Here is a 22719-nt window from a genome sequence, read left to right as displayed (position 1 = left end):
TCCTCTCAAGCTCTGTCAGGTTGGATGGAGAGTGTTGCTGCACAGCTATTTTCAGGTCTCTCCAGAGACGTACGATCGGGTTCAAGTCTGGGCTTTGGCTGGGCCACTCAAGGACATTCAGAGACTCCCAAAGCCACTCCTGCGTTGTCCACAGCATGATGCTGCCACCACTATGCTTCACCGTAGGGATGGAGCCATGTTTCCTCCAGATGTGACGCTTGGCATTCAGGCCAAAGAGTTCAATCTTGGTTTCATCAGACCAAGAATCTTGTTTCTCATGGTCTGAGAGTCCTTTAGGTGCCTTTTGGCAAACTCCAAGCGGGATGTCATAGGCCTTTTACTGAGGAGTGGCTTCCGTCTGGCCACTTTACCATAAAGGCCTGATTGGTGGAGTGCTGCAGAGATGGTTCTCCTTCTGGAAGGTTCTCTCCATCTCTGGAGCTCTGTCAGAGTGACCATCAGGTTCTTGGTCAACTTCCTGACCAAGGCCATTCTCCCCCGATTGCTCAGTTTGGCCGGGCAGCTCTAGGAAGAGTCTTCGTGGTTCCAAACCTCTTCCACTTAAGAATGACGAAAGCCACTGTGTTCTTGGGGACCTTCAATGCTGCAGAAATGTTTTGGTACCCTTCCTCAGATCTGTGCCATAATCACAATCCTGTCTCTGAGCTCTACGGACAATTCCTTTGACTTCATGGCTTGGTTTTTGCTCTGACGTGTACTGTCAACTGTGGGACCTTATATATACAGGTGTGTGCCTTTCCAAATCATGTCCAATTAATTGAATTTACCACAGGTGGACTCCGATCAAGTTGTAGAAACATCTCAAGGATGATCAGTGGAAACAGGATGCACCTGAGCTCAGTTTCAAGTCTCATAGCAAAGGGTCTAAATACTTTCAGTGGCAAGAAAAAGTATGTGAACCCTTTGGAAGTACCTGGATTTCTGCATAAATTGGTCTTTAAATTAGATCTGATCTTCATCTAGGTCACAACAATAGACAACCAATCTGATTAAATTAATAACACACAAATAATTATGGGTTTTCATGTCTTTATTGAACACACCGTGTAAACATTCACAGTGCAGGGTGGGAAAAGTATGTGAACCCTTGGATTTAATAACTGGTTGACCCTCCTTTGGCAGCAATAACCACAACCAAATGTTTTCTGTAGTTGTGGATCAGACCTACACAACAGTCAGGAGGAATTTTGGACCATTCCTCTTCACAAAACTGTTTCAGTTCAGCAATATTCTTGGGATTTCTGGTGTGAACTGCTCTCTTGAGGTCTTGCTACAGCATCTCAAATCGGGTTGAGGTCAGGACTCTAACCGGGCCACTCCAGAAGGCGTATTTTCTTCTGTTGAAGCCATTCTGTTGTTGATTTACTTCTGTGTTTTGGGTTGTTATCCTGCTGCATCACCCAACTTCTGTTGAGCTTCAATTGGGAGAACAGATAGCCTAACATTCTCCTGCAAAATGTCTTGATAAACTTGGGAATTCATTTTTTCCGTCGATGATAGCAAGCTGTCCGGGCTCTGAAGCAGCAAAGCAGCTTCAAACCATGATGCTCCCTCCACCAGACTTTACAGTTGGGATGAGGTTTTGATGTTGGTGTCTTTTTTTCTCCACACATGGTGTTGTGTGTTCCTTCCAAACAACTCGACTGTAGTTTCATCTGCCCACAGAATATTTTGCCAGTAGCGCTGTGGAACATCCAGGTGCTCTTTTATAAACTTCAGACTTGCAGCAATGTTTTTTGTGGACAGCAGTGGCTTCTTCCGTGGTGTCCTCCCATGATCACCATTCTTGTTTAGTGTTTTACGTATCGTAGACTTGTCAACAGAGATGTTAGCATGTCCCAGAGATTTCTGGATGTCTTTAGCTGACTCTCTAGGATTCTTCTTAACCTCATTGAACATTCTGCGCTGTGCTCTTGCAGTCATCTTTGCAAGATGGCCACTCCTAGGGAGAGTAGCAACAGCGCTGAACTTTCTCCATTTATAGACAATTTGTCTTAACCTGGATTGATGAACATCATGAATGTAGAGATACTTTTTTAACCCTTTCCAGCTTTATGCAAGTCAACACTTCTTCATCTTAGGTCTTCTGAGATCTTTTTTGTTCCAGGCATGGTTCACATCAGGCAATGCTTCTTGTGAATAGCAAACTCAATTTTTGTGAGTGTTTTCTATCGGGCAGGGCAGCTCTAACCAACATCTCCAATCTTGTCTCATTGATTGGACTCCAGGTTAGCTGACTCCAATTAGCATTTGGAGAAGTCATTAGCCTAGGGGTTCACATACTTTACCCAACCTACACTGCGAATGTTTAAAAGGTGTATTTTTCTTTAAAAGATGTATTTTGAATACAATAATTTGTGTTATTAGTTTAAGCACACTATGTATGTCTACTGTTGAGACTTAGTTTAAGATCAGATCAAATTTGATGACCAATTTATGCAGAAATCCATGTAATTCCAAAGGGTTCACATACTTTTTCTTGCCACTGTATATAAATAAGGTATTTTTGTTTTAAATATTTAATACATTTGCTAAAATTTAAAAAACAGTTTTTGCTTCGTCATTATAGGGTATTGTGTGTAGATTGCTAAAGGAAAATTGTATATTTAATCTATTTTAGAATAAGGCTGTAACGTCACAAAATGTGGAAAAAGTAAAGGGGTCTGAATAACTTTCAAAGGCACTGTATTCTTCTATGTAGAAGATGTCTGCATTACCTGTCCTATCCAGGAGGAAACTACCTGTCCTATCCAGGTTGAAACTACCTGTCCTATCCAGGAGGAAACTACCTGTCCTATCCAGGTGGAAATGTATTGCCGGAACTAGAAGCACAAGCATTTCGCTACACTCGCATTAACATCTGCTAACCATGTGTATGTGACAAATAAAATTTGATTTGATTTGAAAATAAGCCAACAAACCTTTCGCTCCTACTATTTTAATAATAATAATAATAATGTTTTAAACGACTTTAACATTCAATTAATGGTATAGGGCCTGTGCAGCTTCATAGCTCATTATAACCAATTACAATGATTTAAATGATCAATGGAAAACATTCAATTCTTGTGTATTTGACTAACAACATGGTAACAAACATTCCATGTTTTTCATTGGTCGTCAACATAAAATTATATCTTAAAAAAATAACATATCTTTTAAAGATATAAATATGGTCTTCAAATAAGGTAAAGGAAAAATAGAGCTGAAACACATGGCTGCCTATCCCTTGGTAAAGGCCACCCTTTACGGGCTTCATCACAGAACATCCAGACATGCAGTCCTAACACATGGATCTGCCTGGGAATTCAGAAATAATCATTTTTCAAATCATGAGCAAATTGAGGATCACACAGTATTGAATCTTCATGGTCTCCACAGTTTTTTTTGTTTTGTTGGCGTACCAAAATATATCAGAGAAAAAAGAAGAACAAAAACAGTACCCATAAAAATAAAAATAAATCCTTTGGATTAGAACTCGTCTCTAATGTTAAAATGAGGTTGGTCTTCAGGCTTGAAGTCCTCATTGGGGCTTCCATCCTGGTTGAGGATGCGTATGGCAGTGTAGCCTACAATAGGGTACTTTGTCTTGTATGTGCCCTCAAATACACTCTCTAGGGATTGGAGCTGCTCTTCAGTAAGGCCCGTCTGAAAGAGAGAGGGAGGGAAAAAAGGACAAGAGACACCCATTTCATTACTAAGAGAAAAGTAGGAAAAAAAAGAGGGTTTTCTATGGGTTCTTTGTGGAACCTTTTCTGAAGAACCCTTTATAGTTCTGCAAAAAGGGTTCGATGGGAGTTAAACATCTACACAGGTTCTTTGCAGACCAGAGCAGGGGCATCATCCCCCCTCAATGATTTTTATTTTTACTGCACTTCTACACAATTGGAGAAAAGAAAAATAAATGCAATTTTGGAGAACAGCAAAAACAAGCAACATTGACTCTAGCCATTATCACCTTGATGCTGTAGTTTCATTCACCTCAGTCAACAAGGGGACTTAACATTCTACAAACAGGTCATATAAGAATTAGCTTCCTGCTACGCACAAGCGCAACACCGGGGTTAAAACTCGAGTTTAGTTTCATGTCAACAGTTAGCTAGCCATGCCATTTACTACAGCCATCTCTACCTTGTCCAGCCCTGAATTTAACTGTCCCCTTGGTAACGCTGCACCCCTTCCCCTTGATGACGCTGCACCCCTTCCCCTTGGTAACGCTGCACCCCTTCCCCTTGGTGACCCTGCACCCCTTCCCCTTGATGACGCTGCACCCCTTCCCCTTGGTGACGCTGCACCCCTTCCCCTTGGTGACGCTACACCCCTTGGTGACGCTGCACCCCTTCCCCTTGGTGACGCTGCACCCCTTCCCCTTGATGACGCTGCACCCCTTGATGACCCTGCACCCCTTGATGACGCTGCACCCCTTCCCCTTGGTGGCGCTGCACCCTTTCCCTTGGTGACGCTGCACCCTTCCCTTGGTGACGCTGCACCCCTTCCCCTTGGTGACGCTGCACCCTTCCCCTTGGTGACGCTGCACCCTTCCCCTTGGTGACGCTGCACCCTTCCCCTTGGTGACGCTGCACCCTTCCCCTTGATGACGCTGCACCCCTTGGTGACGCTGCACCCCTTCCCCTTGGTGACGATGCACCCTTGGTGACGCTGCACCCCTTCCCCTTGGTGACGCTGCACCCTTTCCCCTTGGTGACGCTGCACCCCTTCCCTTGATGACGCTGCACCCCTTGGTGACCCTGCACCCTTCCCCTTGGTGACGCTGCACCCCTTCCCCTTGGTGACGCTGCACCCTTCCCTTGGTGACGCTGCACCCTTCCCCTGATGACGCTGCACCCTTCCCTTGATGACGCTGCACCCCTTCCCCTTGGTGACCCTGCACCCTTCCCCTTGGTGACGCTGCACCCCTTCCCTTGGTGACGCTGCACCCCTTGGTGACGCTGCACCCTTCCCCTTGGTGACCCTGCACCCCTTCCCCTTGGTGACGCTGCACCCTTCCCCTTGGTGACGCTGCACCCTTCCCCTTGGTGACGCTGCACCCCTTCCCTTGATGACCCTGCACCCCTTGATGACCCTGCACCCTTCCCCTTGATGACGCTGCACCCTTCCCCTTGATGACGCTGCACCCTTCCCTTGGTGACCCTGCACCCTTCCCTTGGTGACGCTGCACCCTTCCCCTTGGTGACGCTGCACCCCTTCCCTTGGTGACGCTGCACCCCTTGGTGACGCTGCACCCCTTCCCCTTGGTGACCCTGCACCCCTTCCCCTTGGTGACGCTGCACCCCTTCCCCTTGGTGACGCTGCACCCCTTCCCCTTGGTGACCCTGCACCCCTTCCCCTTGGTGACGCTGCACCCCTTCCCCTTGGTGACCCTGCACCCCTTCCCCTTGGTGACGCTGCACCCCTTCCCCTTGATGACGCTGCACCCCTTGATGACGCTGCACCCCTTCCCCTTGGTGACCCTGCACCCCTTCCCCTTGGTGACGCTGCACCCCTTCCCCTTGGTGACGCTGCACCCTTCCCCTTGATGACCCTGCACCCCTTCCCTTGGTGACGCTGCACCCTTCCCCTTGGTGACCCTGCACCCCTTCCCTTGGTGACGCTGCACCCTTCCCCTTGATGACGCTGCACCCCTTGATGACGCTGCACCCCTTCCCCTTGGTGACCCTGCACCCCTTCCCCTTGGTGACGCTGCACCCCTTCCCCTTGGTGACGCTGCACCCCTTCCCCTTGATGACGCTGCACCCCTTCCCCTTGGTGACGCTGCACCCCTTCCCCTTGATGACGCTGCACCCCTTGGTGACCCTGCACCCCTTCCCCTTGGTGACGCTGCACCCCTTCCCCTTGGTGACGCTGCACCCCTTGGTGACCCTGCACCCCTTCCCCTTGGTGACGCTGCACCCCTTCCCCTTGGTGACGCTGCAACCCTTCCCCTTGGTGACGCTGCACCTCTTCCCCTTGATGACGCTGCACCCTTCCCCTTGGTGACGCTGCACCCTTCCCCTTGGTGACGCTGCACCCTTCCCCTTGGTGACGCTGCACCCTTCCCCTTGGTGACGCTGCACCCCTTCCCCTTGGTGACGCTGCACCCCTTCCCCTTGGTGACGCTGCACCCTTCCCTTGGTGACGCTGCACCCTTCCCCTTGGTGACGCTGCACCCCTTCCCTTGATGACGCTGCACCCTTCCCCTTGGTGACGCTGCACCCCTTGGTGACGCTGCACCCTTCCCTTGATGACGCTGCACCCTTCCCCTTGATGACGCTGCACCCTTCCCCTTGGTGACGCTGCACCCCTTCCCCTTGGTGACGCTGCACCCCTTCCCCTTGGTGACGCTGCACCCCTTCCCTTGATGACCCTGCACCCTTCCCCTTGATGACGCTGCACCCCTTCCCCTTGATGACGCTGCACCCTTCCCCTTGGTGACCCTGCACCCTTCCCCTTGGTGACGCTGCACCCCTTCCCCTTGGTGACCCTGCACCCTTCCCCTTGGTGACCCTGCACCCTTCCCCTTGGTGACGCTGCACCCTTCCCCTTGGTGACCCTGCACCCTTCCCCTTGGTGACGCTGCACCCCTTCCCTTGATGACGCTGCACCCCTTCCCCTTGATGACGCTGCACCCCTTGATGACGCTGCACCCCTTCCCCTTGGTGACCCTGCACCCCTTCCCCTTGGTGACGCTGCACCCCTTCCCCTTGGTGACGCTGCACCCCTTCCCCTTGGTGACGCTGCACCCCTTCCCCTTGGTGACCCTGCACCCCTTCCCCTTGGTGACGCTGCACCCCTTGGTGACGCTGCACCCCTTGGTGACGCTGCACCCCTTGGTGACGCTGCACCCCTTCCCCAGCCCAACCGTTTGTTTTGTTTTCCTTTACTCACAGTGTCAGAAGTCAGATCAGCTGGCTCAAGGGACATCTTGGCCACAGCCCTGGTGCAGTCCTTTCCAACCAAGGCATTGTATGGTCCATCTTTCCCATAGAACTCTACAAAGATAAACTATATTAGTCCCACTGTAACAATAGCTCCTCAGTACTTACAGCTGTTACATATTTGCCGTTTGTACTATCTTGTTATTTCCCATGTAATCACCAGGATTGGAGTCTATTCTATTTCAATTCCAGACAATTCAAACTCCAATTCCAATTCTCTTCAATGCTTTTCAAGTAGAAAAATGTGGAATTGGAATTTGGTTTACTTTATGAATTGACTGCAATTCAAATCAAATCAAATGTATTTTATACAGCCCTTCGTACATCAGCTGATATCTCAAAGTGCTGTACAGAAACCCAGCCTAAAACCCCAAACAGCAAGCATTGACCCCAACCCTGGTAATTACACAGCTTCCTATGCAGATACCAGTGATTGTGAAGGATCATTCATTCAGCATTGACACATAACTTTATCTTGTCTCTTTACTGGCCTGAACTACTATTGATATCATTGGTGACATTATCATCACGCCACACTAGCAGTCTGTGGAGTTTGATACCTTTATCGCCCACTGTTCCAGAGATGGGGAGGATCCCAACATTGTGTGTGTGCTATTTACCTTTCCCCTTGGTGACATCAAATACCACTCCTTTTATGGCCATGTAAATGGGATGCCCGTCCTAAAACACAGCAACAGTTACATTATGTTTTTTATTAAAGATCAATTAGCATTATCAGTGATAAAGAAAACGATGTCACTGTGTTGGCTGACCACACCCTCACGCTGATAGTCCATTGCATTTACATATACCAAGACGAGCTATTCATACCTCCATTAGTCTACTGTAGACTAGGACTACTGTAGTGAAAATCACGGGTTAGCTACATCCATAGCTCTGGTCCAAGGCGTTAGTGCGTGTTCCTCCACTAACTATCTAACGCCATCGACCAGAGGTAGCCTACCCATAGACTTACATAATAACAAGTACCTACCTCACTCCCATCGTGCCTTTTTAAATCTTCGTCTGTGAACAGTCGGACTGGTTTTGAGGCTGGTTTGTGTTTTAGTTTATTATCGCCTGCCAAACTCAACACGAGAAGCACAAATGTGATAAAAAGTTGCACTGGTGTTACCATGGTTGTCTGGCTATTTGGACAAGCATCAACAACATTCATAAATAATTCCGATGTCCTCTTCTTGGGAGATCATTTGCTTCTTTTAGTTCCGGTTCTCTCTCTCTCTTTCGCTCTAACTGCCCTAAGAAACCAAGAAATGAGTCCGCTAACACAAGTAGGCTACTAGAGAGGAGAGTTGAATTAAAGTTTGAGGTAAACTTGATCCATGTCCCCAGATAAATATTTGATTTCCCTAACGTTGAATAGATGGGTCATGTGGTTTCTGATCACGTTCCTAAGAATGATATGCTGCCCGCGGCCAAAACAGTGCTGTGCTGTGCATGTGATAGTCGGGACAAATTGGTTTCCTCTTTTAAAACCGTTCTGGGACCAGTTTACACTTCCACACAATCCAAGAACAGTTACCGAGAAAGAAAAAATAAAACTGCCCTGTCATCAGCAGTTAAGGGCAATGCCTCCACTCCTCTACCAATAGACGGAAATATATATTACCGTTCTCCTGGCAGTAGGACATAATGCTGGCAGCACGGTTGCGGATTATTTTTCCTCAAAATAAGAGTCCCCCTACAAAGACGTACTAAACTTTGGGAATATCGATTTTAAAAAATCTAGTTCAGTGATTGTAATATTAGAACGCACAAGGTGCAATTTCGAAATTGGGTAGATGTCCCCCAATGCTGGAAGGGGGGACCCGTACGAAAACGTTTGGGTACCCCTAATCTAGTGCAGTACAACTATTTTTTCACGGCATTGCATTTTTTTTTCTATTGATAATTAACTTAAATGTAATAACTTCGTTTATACATATATTGTATTATTTATACCAGCATTTCTTTAGAAAGTTTACACCAATACTGGTATGTTGAAAACTATTGTGTTGCGCTTTCAAACTCAAATCTGGACCTCCAAGCCAGTTCCAATGTGTTTTTTCATTGTTCCCTTCTAATCAGGGACTGATTTAGACCTGGGACACCAGGGGGGTGCGTTGGACTAGTCACCGGAAGGTTGCAAGTTCAAACCCCTGAGCTGACAAGTACACATCTGTCGTTCTGCCCCTGAACAGGCAGTTAACCCACTGTTCCTAGGCCGTCATTGAAAATAAGAATTTGTTCTTAACTTGCCTAGTTAAATAAAGGTACATTTAAGTCATTTAAGTCATCAAGGTAAAAAATTATCAGGTAGAATGTAAAACCAGCAGGCTCCAAACTTTCGCCTCATCAGTCTACACCCCATAATGAAAAAGCCAAAACTGTTTTTTAAATTTTAGCAAATGTAATAAACATTTAAAACAGAAATACCTTATTTATATACAGTGGCAAGATAAACGTATGTGAACCCTTTGGAATTACCTGGATTTATGTATAAATTGGTCATCAAATTTGATCTGATCTTAAACTAAGTCACAACAAGCTTAGGGCTGTTGTCCTGTTGGAAGGTGAACCTTTTCCCAGTCTGAGGTCCATAGCTCTCTGGAGCAGGTTTTCATCAAGGATCTCTCTGTACTTTGCTCCGTTCATCTTTGCCTCGATCCTGACTAGTCTCCCAGTCCCTTCCGCTGAAAAACATCCCCACAGCATGATGCTGCCACCACCAGGCTTCACCGTAGGGACGGTGCCAGGTTTCCTCCAGACTTGACGCTTGGCATTCAGGCCAAAGAGTTCAATCTTGGTTTCATCAGACTAGAAAATCTTGTTTCTCATGGTCTGAGAGTCTTTAGGTGCCTTTTGGCAAACTCCAAGCAGGCTGTCATGTGCCTTTTACTGAGGAGTGGCTTCTGTCTGGCCACTCTACCATAAAGGCCTGATTACTGGAGTGCTGCAGAGATGGTTGTCCTTCTGGAAGGTTCTCCCATCTCCACAGGGGAACTTTGGAGCTCTATCAGAGTGGCCACTGGGTTCTTTGTCACCTCCCTGACCAAGGCCCTTCTTCCCCGATTGCTCAGTTTGGCCTGGCAGCCAGCTCTATGAAGAGTTTTTCCAAACTTCTTCCATTTAAGAATGATGGAGGCCACTGTGTTCTTGGGGACCTTCAATGCTGCAGAAATGTTTTGGTACCCTTCCCCAGATCTGTGCCTCGACACAATCCTGTCTCGGAGCTCTACGGACAATTCCTTTGACCTCATTGCTTGGTTTTTGCTCTTACATGCACTGTCAACTTGTGGGACCTTATATAGACAGGTGTGCCTTTCCAAATCATGTCCAATTAATTGAATTTACCACAGGTGGACTCCAATCAAGTTGTAGAAACATCTAAAGGATGATCAATGGAAACAGGATGCACCTGAGCTCAATTTAGAACCTCATTCCAAAGGATCTGAATACTTACAGTACCAGTCTAAAGTTTGGACACACCTACTCATTCAAGGGGTTTTCTTTATTTTTTACTATTTTCTACATTGTAAGATAATAGTGAAAACATCAAAACTATGAAATAACACATATGGAATCATGTAGTAACCAAAGAGGTGTTAAAATATCAAATTCTTCAATGTAGCCACCCTTTGCCTTGATGACAGCTTTGCACACATTCTCTCAATCAATGATTTTCCAACAGTCTTGAAGGAGTTCCCACATATGCTGAGCAGAGCACTTGTTGAAATTAAATGACACCATATATAGATTCTACAGACCCCACGTTTACATTGGCACAAATAAAAAAAATGTTTCACCTGAAACACCACCTCTTTCAGGAATACCTAGGATAGGATAAAGTAATCCTTCTCACCCCCCTTAAAAGATTTAGATGCACTATTGTAAAGTGGCTGTTCCACTGGATGTCTTAAGGTGAACGCACCAATTTGTAAGTCGCTCTGGATAAGAGCGTCTGCTAAATGACTTAAATGTAAATGTAAATGTAACTATAAGCCCAATATTGGCAACATGGTCTTAAAATAACGTTTAACTATTTTTTTTTTAACATAAATTCCTTCTTGCATTTGTTTATAAGCACAGTAAGAAATTCGACATTGATTAAAATGTAATATCTTTTAAATTAGTTATCCACCTTGCAATGTTTTGAAACGCGGGCTTTTATTTTGAAAGTTTCCTCATTACCATAGGAAATGGACGTCACATCGTCAGTGCTCGCAGAATAAGTAGTACAATAAAGGTGTTTTCTACTGCTTTAAAACTACGCACGAACGTGAACGAATCCGCCGGTTTAATATCTCCACCTGCGCGAGATCCACATGATGAGAAAATTATATTATGAATAAAAATGGATCATTTATAATATCCGGAGTTTTAATGAACTATATAGTAAGTCAAAGTATTCTTTAAAGACGAATCGGAATGCTTCGGAAGGAGACCTCCCGGTCATACCACGAAGTAAGTTCTGTTATGGCCACTGACTGTTATGGATTTTTAATTGATTATTGATTTCACATCATTATCGATTACTTTACAATCGCATCTATCTGTATTGATCGATCATTTTTCAGGAAGTTGGGGGGAAAACATTGGGACTTCTCGAGGAGGTGATCCTCGTATAGAAACAATATCATGTGACTTTTAAGACGTTTGCTTTACAATTACAGTAGGGTACTTGGAAGTCTACAGACCTACCTGATCGAAAAGTGGATGACACTGTGTACTTTATATACGCTGATACTTTTGTGTTAAATCAACCATTAACAATATAAATCTGTACCCTTATTTGATACAGTTCAATGACGAGGAAGAACTTCAAACCCCAGACTTCTACCAAGACAATGACAGTGCCAACGGTGGCCCGGAGGAGCCAGAAGAATCCATTGCCAGTGTTCTACCAGGTTCTATTTTTTTTACTATATTCAATTGTATTTTCTATTCTATTATAGTCTATTATAGTCTATCCTATTATAGTCTATTATATTATATCCTATTCTTTTCTATGCTATTATAGTCTATTATATTATATCCTATTCTTTTCTATCCTATTATAGTCTATTATATCATATTATATCGTATTATAGTCTATCCTATTATAGGCTATTATATTATATCCTATTCTTTTCTATCCTATTATAGTCTATTATATCATATTATATCGTATTATAGTCTATCCTATTATAGTCTATTATATTATATCCTATTATTTTCTATGCTATTATAGTCTATTATATTATATCCTATTCTTTTCTATCCTATTATAGTCTATTCCCCCACAAAAAATATTGTAAAGACTACTGTAATATTCATATAATCTCTATTTTATTACCTATAATATGTAATTAATGTATTGATTAACAATCTTTCCTTACTATTTAATTATTATTTGAATAGTTTTGTCCTTTATATTCACTGCATTATTCCAGAGGAGGACATGGTGAACAGCAGTCCATTTACACTGTTCAACAAGGCCTGTCTGAAGAACGTGTTCACGGTCCTGCTGCTGTTCATCTACCTGGTGCTGACTGCTGTGGCTGTGTTCCTGGCCTATCAAACCGTCACTGACTTCATGGAGAAGCTCAGTCACCCTGTCATGTCTGTCACATACAAGGAGGTGGATGCCTTCTCTGCCCCGGGTAAGGTGGAACTGCTCTTAAGTACAGATCTTAGGATCAGCCTCGCTCAATCCTAACCTTAAAGGGGTGGGATGCAAAAAACTGACCCTAGATCAGCGTCCAGGGGCAACTTCACCCTATGTTTAATAAAGGTGTCAATTCAGCAGGTTTTATTTTTACAATACTGATCAGAGAGAATGTCGCTTTTAAGCATACTTTAAAAAAAGAAGTAAAAGAATTACACGCTTATATTTATCTTTTTTTGAGAGAACAAGTTCAATTTGATTTAATTCTTAGTTTTCTTGATGAAACTTTATTTTCTTGTCTTTGTTTGTGAGCAGGCATCGCCCTGTACCCTGGTTCGGCTCAGCTACTGAGCTGTAAACACCACTACCACGCCCATATCCCCCCGCTGGTCACCCCAGGGAAGCCCCAGCCAGGAGATTGTGTCATGGAGGAAGTGACCTACACTGGCCCCTACACCAACCACACTGTGGTGAGAACCATACTATTATAGAGCCCCTACACCAACCACACTGTGGTGAGAACCATACTATTATAGAGCCCCTTACACCAACCACACTGTGGTGAGAACCATACTATTATAGAGCCCCTACACCAACCACACTGTGGTGAGAACCATACTATTATAGAGCCCCTACACCAACCACACTGTGGTGAGAACCATACTATTATAGAGCCCTACACCAACCACACTGTGGTGAGAACCATACTATTATAGAGCCCCCACACCAACCACACTGTGGTGAGAACCATACTATTATAGAGCCCCTACACCAACCACACTGTGGTGAGAACCATACTATTATAGAGCCCCTACACCAACCACACTGTGGTGAGAACCATACTATTATAGAGCCCCTACACCAACCACACTGTGGTGAGAACCATACTATTATAGAGCCCTTCACCAACCACACTGTGGTGAGAACCATACTATTATAGAGCCCCTACACCAACCACACTGTGGTGAGAACCATACTATTATAGAGCCCCTACACCAACCACACTGTGGTGAGAACCATACTATTATAGAGCCCCTACACCAACCACACTGTGGTGAGAACCATACTATTATAGAGCCCCTACACCAACCACACTGTGGTGAGAACCATACTATTATAGAGCCCCTACACCAACCACACTGTGGTGAGAACCATACTATTATAGAGCCCCTACACCAACCACACTGTGGTGAGAACCATACTATTATAGAGCCCCTTCACCAACCACACTGTGGTGAGAACCATACTATTATAGAGCCCCTACACCAACCACACTGTGGTGAGAACCATACTATTATAGAGCCCCTACACCAACCACACTGTGGTGAGAACCATACTATTATAGAGCCCCTACACCAACCACACTGTGGTGAGAACCATACTATTATAGAGCCCCTACACCAACCACACTGTGGTGAGAACCATACTATTATAGAGCCCTACACCAACCACACTGTGGTGAGAACCATACTATTATAGAGCCCTACACCAACCACACTGTGGTGAGAACCATACTATTATAGAGCCCCTACACCAACCACACTGTGGTGAGAACCATACTATTATAGAGCCCCTACACCAACCACACTGTGGTGAGAACCATACTATTATAGAGCCCCTACACCAACCACACTGGTGAGAACAACACGTCTATAGATAGATCACGGCAACATTTCTTCTAAGCATTTTCATTCACTCGTTAGTCGCTTGCTTGGTTGATTGGTCGGTTGGTTGCTTGGTTGCTTGATTGGTCAGTTGGTTGCTTGGATGGTTGCTTGGTTGATTGGTCGGTTGGTTGCTTGGTTGGTTGCTTGGTTGCTTGATTGGTCAGTTGGTTGATTGGTCAGTTGGTTGCTTGGTTGGTTGCTTGGTTGATTGGTCGGTTGGTTGCTTGATTGGTTGATTGGTCGGTTGGTTGCTTGGTTGCTTGATTGGTCAGTTGGTTGATTGGTCAGTTGGTTGCTTGGTTGGTTGCTTGGTTGATTGGTCGGTTGGTTGCTTGATTGGTTGATTGGTCGGTTGGTTGCTTGGTTGCTTGATTGTTTGCTTGGTTGATCTGTTGGTTGCTTGATTGCTTATTAATCTCTCATGGACAGGACACGTAACATAAATGGTATTTGACGGAGTTATGTAATATTTTAGTTCTGGGTTTCTGAGATTAGTTAGTTGGTTGGTTCAGTCAGCCATTCAGTCATTCATTTAATACATTAATTCCTCTCCTGGTTGTTGTAGAAGCAAGCCTTGGTGGTCAGCGGTCCAACAGATGTCAGAAACAGAGAGTTGATCTTCCTGCAGTTCAGTCAGAACGAGACGGAAGAGGATTTTAGTGCCATCACATACATGCTCTTCGACAAATACCACGACCTGTCCGGGAGGTAATGCACTGGCCCAGTTTAATACAACGACCCGTCAGCCCAGTTTAATACAACGACCCGTCAGCCCAGTTTAATACAACGACCCGTCAGCCCAGTTTAATACAACGACCCGTCAGCCCAGTTTAATACAACGACCCGTCAGCCCAGTTTAATACAACGACCCGTCAGCCCAGTTTAATACAACGACCCGTCAGCCCAGTTTAATACAACGACCCGTCAGCCCAGTTTAATACAACGACCCCGTCAGCCCAGTTTAATGCAACGACCCGTCAGCCCAGTTTAATACAACGACCCGTCAGCCCAGTTTAATACAACGACCCGTCAGCCCAGTTTAATACAACGACCCGTCCGGGAGGTAATGCACTGGCCCAGTTTAATACAACGACCTGTCCGGGAGGTAATGCACTGGCCCAGTTTAATACAACGACCTGTCAGCCCAGTTTAATGCAACGACCCGTCCGGGAGGTAATGCACTGGCCCAGTTTGTTCGTTTAGAGCACAGGTTTCAAACTTAATTCCTGGAGGGCCGAGTGTCTGCAGGTTTTTTCACTCCCCCTTATACTTGATAGATCAATTGAGGTAATTGATTAGTTAGGAACTCCTCTCACCTCCCCTTATCTAGGTCTTGATTGGACATGAATTGAAAAGAGATTTTTTTTTTAAACACCAGCACAAACTCAGGCCTCCAGGAATAGAGTTTAAAATCCCTGCTTTAGAGAGTAATAGAGTTTTAAATCTCTGGTTCCGAGTGTAATAGAGTTTTAAATCTCTGGTTCCGAGTGTAATAGAGTTTTAAATCTCTGGTTTAGAGTGTAATAGAGTTTTAAATCTCTGGTTTAGAGTGAAATAGCGTGAAACCTACGTGTAATGAGATGTGCGTTACAACAACAACCGTTTTGCCCTTTGACCTTCTGTTGTAGTCTGGATAAATCAGGGTTCATGCAGGACTGTGAGAGGAACTACTCCATGGTGACGTTCTCTGGAGGCTTCAGGACCTGGGTCAAGATGTCACTGGTCAAGACCTCTGGGAAGAAAAACGAGTCCATGGAGTTCCGGCAAGAGGTCAGTTTATCGTTTGTAAACATTCAGGTTTCCTTAAATGTTGTCTATTTTTTTTAAAATGTTTAATAAGATTAAAGCAAAATTATTAAGTTTAGCATCTACTGTGGCAGAAAACATACAACATGTCGCACAAAGATGACATGTTCCTTGTTGTAGCTGACATTATTTTCTAACGACAGCTACAAATTTGTTTTTTCTTTTTTCATCATGACAAAGTTATAGAAAAGTTGTCTGTTCTTCCCAGTCTAGTGTGGTCAAATATAATGACAAGAGGCCTGTATCAGAGCAAAAAGCAATCCAGCTTTTCTTTGTTGTGTTTGAATGGAGGGATCCCTTCGTACAAGAAGTCAGAGATGTAAGTGAACACATTCAGATTGTATTATGAGAGAAGTATCTGTTTTTATTCCCCCCTTCTATATTCTGTTTTATTCCATTCTATCCTATTCTAGGTTATCTTATTCTAGACTACTCGTGTAGTTATTTCGCCTATCTCTGTTCTGAGAAGAGGAGGGGAGCCTATAACGAATCAATGAAATATTTGACCCATTGTTTCCTCCTCAGATTGTGACAGCCAATCCGTGGAATACTGTAGCCATCCTGTGTGGTGTGTTCATGGCTCTGTTCAAGGCGGCTAACTTTGCCAGTTTTAGTGTGAAATGGGTCATCAAGATTCGTAAGAGGCATCTGAGGAACAGAAACAGGGAACCGACCACATCGTCTCAGAGATACGTAGTAACTAATACTGACATTAATAGAATAGAAGAATAACTTTCATTTTTTTCCGTGAACAAACTTCTTGAAATGTTGTTTCACATTTAGTATGTTTTAAGTATTGATGAGTTTGTAACGTAATCTGATTTTAGACAACTCAACTAAAGGTCGAATTCACAACGATTTTTATTCCTTTATACATACGTCATTTGTAGCGTTCCAAAATGTGACTGGGAAAATCAACTACTGACATCAACTACTGACATCAACTACTGACATGAACTACTGACATCAACTACTGACATCAACTACTGACATCAACTACTGACATGAACTACTGACATCAACTACTGACATCAACTACTGACATGAACTACTGACATCAACTACTGACATGAACTACTGACATGAACTACTGACATCAACTACTGACATGAACTACTGACATCAACTACTGACATGAACTACTGACATCAACTACTGACATCAACTACTGACATCAACTACTGACATCAACTACTGACATCAACTACTGACATCAACTACTGACATCAACTACTGACATCAACTACTGACATGAACTACTGACATGAACTACTGACATGAACTACTGACATGAACTACTGACATGAACTACTGACATGAACTACTGACATGAACTACTGACATGAACTACTGACATGAACTACTGACATCAACTACTGACATGAACTACTGACATGAACTACTGACATGAACTACTGACATGAACTACTGACATCAACTACTGACATCAACTACTGACATGAACTACTGACATCAACTACTGACATGAACTACTGACATGTAAGCCAAAGGGAACTCCCTCAGTTTACCTTCCATAACATTCTTAAATCTGAGTTTCAATTGAGCAGCGAGATGTTTTAAAACATGTTTTTTTTTTTTGATTTTTTAAAAAATTCTTAAGTATCTTATCACCTCTAAATTACTGGATATTCTATGTATATACTGTAGATAAAAACAATGTAAAGGGAACAATGTGTAATACTGACCAAATGTGGACCATGATGCAATTGCTTATTTGTTTGTTCTTCCGTTGTTTGTTTCCTTTTTTTATACAAAGAATGGGTGAATCTAGAACGAAGGAGTCAATCTCACTGGATGACTCATACGACTGAACGACGGACTCATACGACTGAACGACGGACTCATACGACTGAACGACGGACTCATACGACTGAACGACGGACTCATACGACTGAACGACGGACTCATTCGACTGAACGACTGACTCATACGACTGAACGACTGACTCATACGACTGACTCATACGACTGACTCATACGACTGACTCATACGACTGAACGACGGACTCATACGACTGAACGACTGACTCATACGACTGAACGACTGACTCATACGACTGACTCATACGACTGAACGACTGACTCATACGACTGAACCACTGACTCATACGACTGAACCACTGACTCATACGACTGAACGACTGAATCATACGACTGAACGACTGACTCATACGACTGAACGGCGGACTCATACGACTGAACGGCGGACTCATACGACTGAACGGCGGACTCATACGACTGAACGACTGACTCATACGACTGAACGGCGGACTCATACGACTGAACGGCGGACTCATACGACTGAACGACTGACTCATACGACTGAACGACGGACTCATACGACTGAACGACGGACTCATACGACTGAACGACTGACTCATACGACTGAACGACTGACTCATACGACTGAACGACTGACTCATACGACTGAACGACTGACTGTTACTGAACCCAGAGTAATAGTCTACTACTGTTTTCTTTGCTTCTACACACTAGGCAAATATTTACGAATACCACCTCATCCTGCCTGTGAGCTTTCTACTTTATTTACACATCTTGGAAAAACTGGACTGATCAACAAGCACCTGGGATTTACTTGAAATTGTGTAGAGCTTTTACTGTGAAATAAAACCATTTGCTGTGCAAATTGATTGTGTTTAGTCACTTTCTATGACCAGGCGCCCCAAATCCACTATAAGAATCAGTTGTTGGTTAACGAATGATTTATATACAGTATACACTAGATTACTATTTTGGGGGGAGGGGGGCGCTGTTGAAGCCACCGTGCCGCCATCTTGGAACTCCCCCACCATTGATTTATATATACACTAGATGACTGATAGGGGGGCGCTGTTGAAGCCACCGTGCCGCCATCTTGGAACTCCCCCACCATTGATTTATATATACACTAGATGACTGATAGGAGGGCGCTGTTGAATCACCGTGCCTCCATCTTGGAACTCCCCCACCATTGATTTATATATACACTAGATGACTGATAGGGGGGCGCTGTTGAATCAACGTGCCTCCATCTTGGAACTCCCCCACCATTGATTTATATATACACTAGATGACTGATAGGGGGGCGCTGTTGAATCACCGTGCCTCCATCTTGGAACTCCCCCACCATTGATTTATATATACACTAGATGACTGATAGGGGGGCGCTGTTGAATCAACGTGCCTCCATCTTGGAACTCCCCCACCATTGATTTATATATACACTAGATGACTGATAGGGGGGCGCTGTTGAATCAACGTGCCTCCATCTTGGAACTCCCCCACCATTGATTTATATATACACTGGATGACTGATAGGGGGGCGCTGTTGAAGCCACCGTGCCGCCATCTTGGAACTCCCCCACCATTGATTTATATATACACTAGATGACTGATAGGGGGGCGCTGTTGAATCAACGTGCCTCCATCTTGGAACTCCCCCACCATTGATTTATATATACACTAGATGACTGATAGGGGGGCGCTGTTGAATCACCGTGCCTCCATCTTGGAACTCCCCCACCATTGATTTATATATACACTAGATGACTGATAGGGGGGCGCTGTTGAAGCCACCGTGCCTCCATCTTGGAACTCCCCCACCATAGTAACAAGTATTTAGGAATCTATAGAAATCCATTTATGAATGTCTACATTTGTCTTTGCCACATTTCTTCTATTACAGACACCTTCATTCATACTTTTAAATGATATTATGTGAGCTAAACATAACAAATTAAAAATTAAAAAATCCTTTCTAAAGTATATACTTAAATACATGTAATTTTGTCCTTGAAATATTTCATTGAAATACTGTAGAATTCTATTCATTCCTATGGAGGACTGCTCCTACTGGGGAGTACTAATATGGCCGACCTGGTGGCTTCAATCCCATCAGTACCCTGGGTTGGGGAGTAATAGATGACATGTAATCTGTCACATGTAAGGGATTACAAAAACAACAACAAAGTAACTGTAATCCGTTACGTTACCAGCAAAAATATTGTAATCAGATTACAGATTCTTTTGAAAAACTAGATGATTACTTCGAGGATTTCTTTTAAAACTCAGAGGATTTTTTGCAAAAAAACATTTTGACACTTCTCTGTTTTCTCAATGACATTCAAATAAGCATTGAAGAAAGGCGCAAGTTTAAGTTTGTTCCACCTGAGCGAGTTTGACCACCAATCAGAGACCACTATAATGACACACCAAATGATGACCACCAGTCAGAGACCACTATGATGACACACCAAATGATGACCACCAATCAGAAACCACTATGATGACACACCAAATGATGACCACCAATCAGAAACCACTATGATGACACACCAAATGATGACCACCAGTCAGAGACCACTATGATGACACACCAAATGATGACCACCAATCAGAGACCACTATGATGACACACCAAATGATGACCACCAATCAGAAACCACTATGATGACACACCAAATGATGACCACCAATCAGAAACCACTGTGATGACACACCAAATGATGACCACCAATCAGAAACCACTGACCACCAATCAGAAACCACTATGATGACACACCAAATGATGACCACCAATCAGAAACCACTATGATGACACACAAAATGATGACCACCAGTCAGAAACCACTATGATGACACACCAAATGATGACCACCAATCAGAAACCACTATGATGACACACCAAATGATGACCACCAATCAGAAACCACTGTGATGACACACCAAATGACCACCAATCAGAAACCACTATGATGACACACCAAATGATGACCACCAATCAGAAACCACTATGATGACACACCAAATGATGACCACCAATCAGAAACCACTATGATGACACACCAAATGATGACCACCAGTCAGAGACCACTATGATGACACACCAAATGATGACCACCAATCAGAAACCACTATGATGACACACCAAATGATGACCACCAATCAGAGACCACTATGATGACACACCAAATGATGACCACCAATCAGAGACCACTATGATGACACACCAAATGATGACCACCAATCAGAGACCACTATGATGACACACCAAATGATGACCACCAATCAGAGACCACTATGATGACACACCAAATGATGACCACCAATCAGAAACCACTACGATGACACACCAAATGATGACCACCAGTCAGAGACCACTATGATGACACACCAAATGATGACCACCAATCAGAAACCACTATGATGACACACCAAATGATGACCACCAATCAGAAACCACTGTGATGACACACCAAATGATGACCACCAATCAGAAACCACTATGATGACACACCAAATGATGACCACCAGTCAGAAACCACTGTGATGACACACCAAATGATGACCACCAATCAGAAACCACTATGATGACACACCAAATGATGACCACCAATCAGAAACCACTGTGATGACACACCAAATGATGACCACCAATCAGAAACCACTATGATGACACACCAAATGATGACCACCAATCAGAAACCACTGTGATGACACACCAAATGATGACCACCAGTCAGAAACCACTATGATGACACACCAAATGATGACCACCAATCAGAAACCACTATGATGACACACCAAATGATGACCACCAATCAGAAACCACTGTGATGACACACCAAATGATGACCACCAATCAGAGACCACTATGATGACACACCAAATGATGACCACCAATCAGAAACCACTGTGATGACACACCAAATGATGACCACCAATCAGAGACCACTATGATGACACACCAAATGATGACCACCAATCAGAGACCACTATGATGACACACCAAATGATGACCACCAATCAGAGACCACTATGATGACACACCAAATGATGACCACCAATCAGAGACCACTATGATGACACACCAAATGATGACCACCAATCAGAAACCACTATGATGACACACCAAATGATGACTTTTTTGTAGGCTACAAAATGTATTATACAAAATAAGTGTGCAAAGCCGTCTTCGAGGGAAAGGCTGGCTACTTTGAATAATCTCAAATATAAAATACATTTCAGGTTTGTTTAACACTTTTTTGGTTACTTTCTGAATGGATCCTTTGTTTGCCATTGGGCATTGAATCTGTAGTGTTTTAATGTATGTATTTATTATTTTGATGGTTAAATCTCTTAGTGTTGTATTGGCATCCTGGCATCCCCTAATCTACATTGACACGCCCATGCACACACACACACACACGCAGATATGCACCCACTCATACACACACACACACACACACACACACACACACACACACACACACACACACACACACACACACACACACACACACACACACACACACACACACACACTGTCCGTTCAAAACATGTATATGTTATCTCCAGTTAGGGCCTATATATATATTTCATAATATTATGTCCGTTCCGCCATCATGTCTCAAATAGTAATTCTATGAGTAATTATTTCCATACTATATTTGTAATTAATTGTTTCTTTCCAATTGGTTATTTGTGGTTCCAGCTGTTTAAGCCAGTTTCTTTCTAGTTATCTGTTTACACGCTGTTATTCTCATAATTCTGAAGAGGTATATTTATCAGAGTAGAGGAACAGGGCATGAGGGGTTCTCCCCTCAGAGTATATTTATCAGAGT

General features: G+C 43.8%; 2 protein-coding genes across 2 annotated transcripts; one reads left to right on the top strand and one right to left on the bottom strand.

Moving 5' to 3' along the window:
• Positions 1-2943: 2943 nt before the first annotated feature.
• nenf (neudesin neurotrophic factor) lies at positions 2944-8510 on the bottom strand. The gene is made up of 4 exons (XM_029675983.2): positions 7951-8510; positions 7577-7637; positions 6907-7010; positions 2944-3669 (listed from the first exon to the last, which is right to left on the bottom strand). Exons 1-4 carry the CDS (start codon positions 8131-8133, stop codon positions 3493-3495), a joined length of 525 nt encoding a protein of 174 aa, XP_029531843.1. The 5' UTR covers positions 8134-8510; the 3' UTR covers positions 2944-3492.
• Positions 8511-11169: 2659 nt separating this feature from the next.
• Positions 11170-17680, top strand: pacc1 (proton activated chloride channel 1). The gene is given in 9 exon segments (XM_029675973.2): positions 11170-11420; positions 11758-11863; positions 12389-12598; positions 12919-13073; positions 14836-14978; positions 15899-16040; positions 16285-16395; positions 16602-16743; positions 16746-17680. Coding segments are annotated over 9 exon segments (1080 nt in total). The 5' UTR covers positions 11170-11384; the 3' UTR covers positions 16781-17680.
• Positions 17681-22719: the final 5039 nt, after the last annotated feature.

This window comes from Oncorhynchus nerka, linkage group LG12 (genome assembly GCF_034236695.1).
Source record: "Oncorhynchus nerka isolate Pitt River linkage group LG12, Oner_Uvic_2.0, whole genome shotgun sequence".
NCBI classification, from domain to species: domain Eukaryota; kingdom Metazoa; phylum Chordata; class Actinopteri; order Salmoniformes; family Salmonidae; genus Oncorhynchus; species Oncorhynchus nerka.
The sequence above is the reverse complement of the archived record's forward strand: the minus strand, read 5'-3'. Positions and strand labels throughout refer to the sequence as shown.

What these genes read in the sequence shown, in the direction of transcription:
- nenf (XM_029675983.2), bottom strand. Translation starts at nt 8,133, where the DNA reads ATGAATGTTGTTGATGCTTGTCCAAATAGCCAGACAACCATGGTAACA. An exon ending in TGATGTCACCAAGGGGAAAG is followed by an intron (nt 7,011 to 7,576) that starts GTAAATAGCACA and finishes TTATCTTTGTAG; the next exon opens with AGTTCTATGGGAAAGATGGA. An exon ending in CTGATCTGACTTCTGACACT is followed by an intron (nt 3,670 to 6,906) that starts GTGAGTAAAGGA and finishes TCTCTCTTTCAG; the next exon opens with ACGGGCCTTACTGAAGAGCA.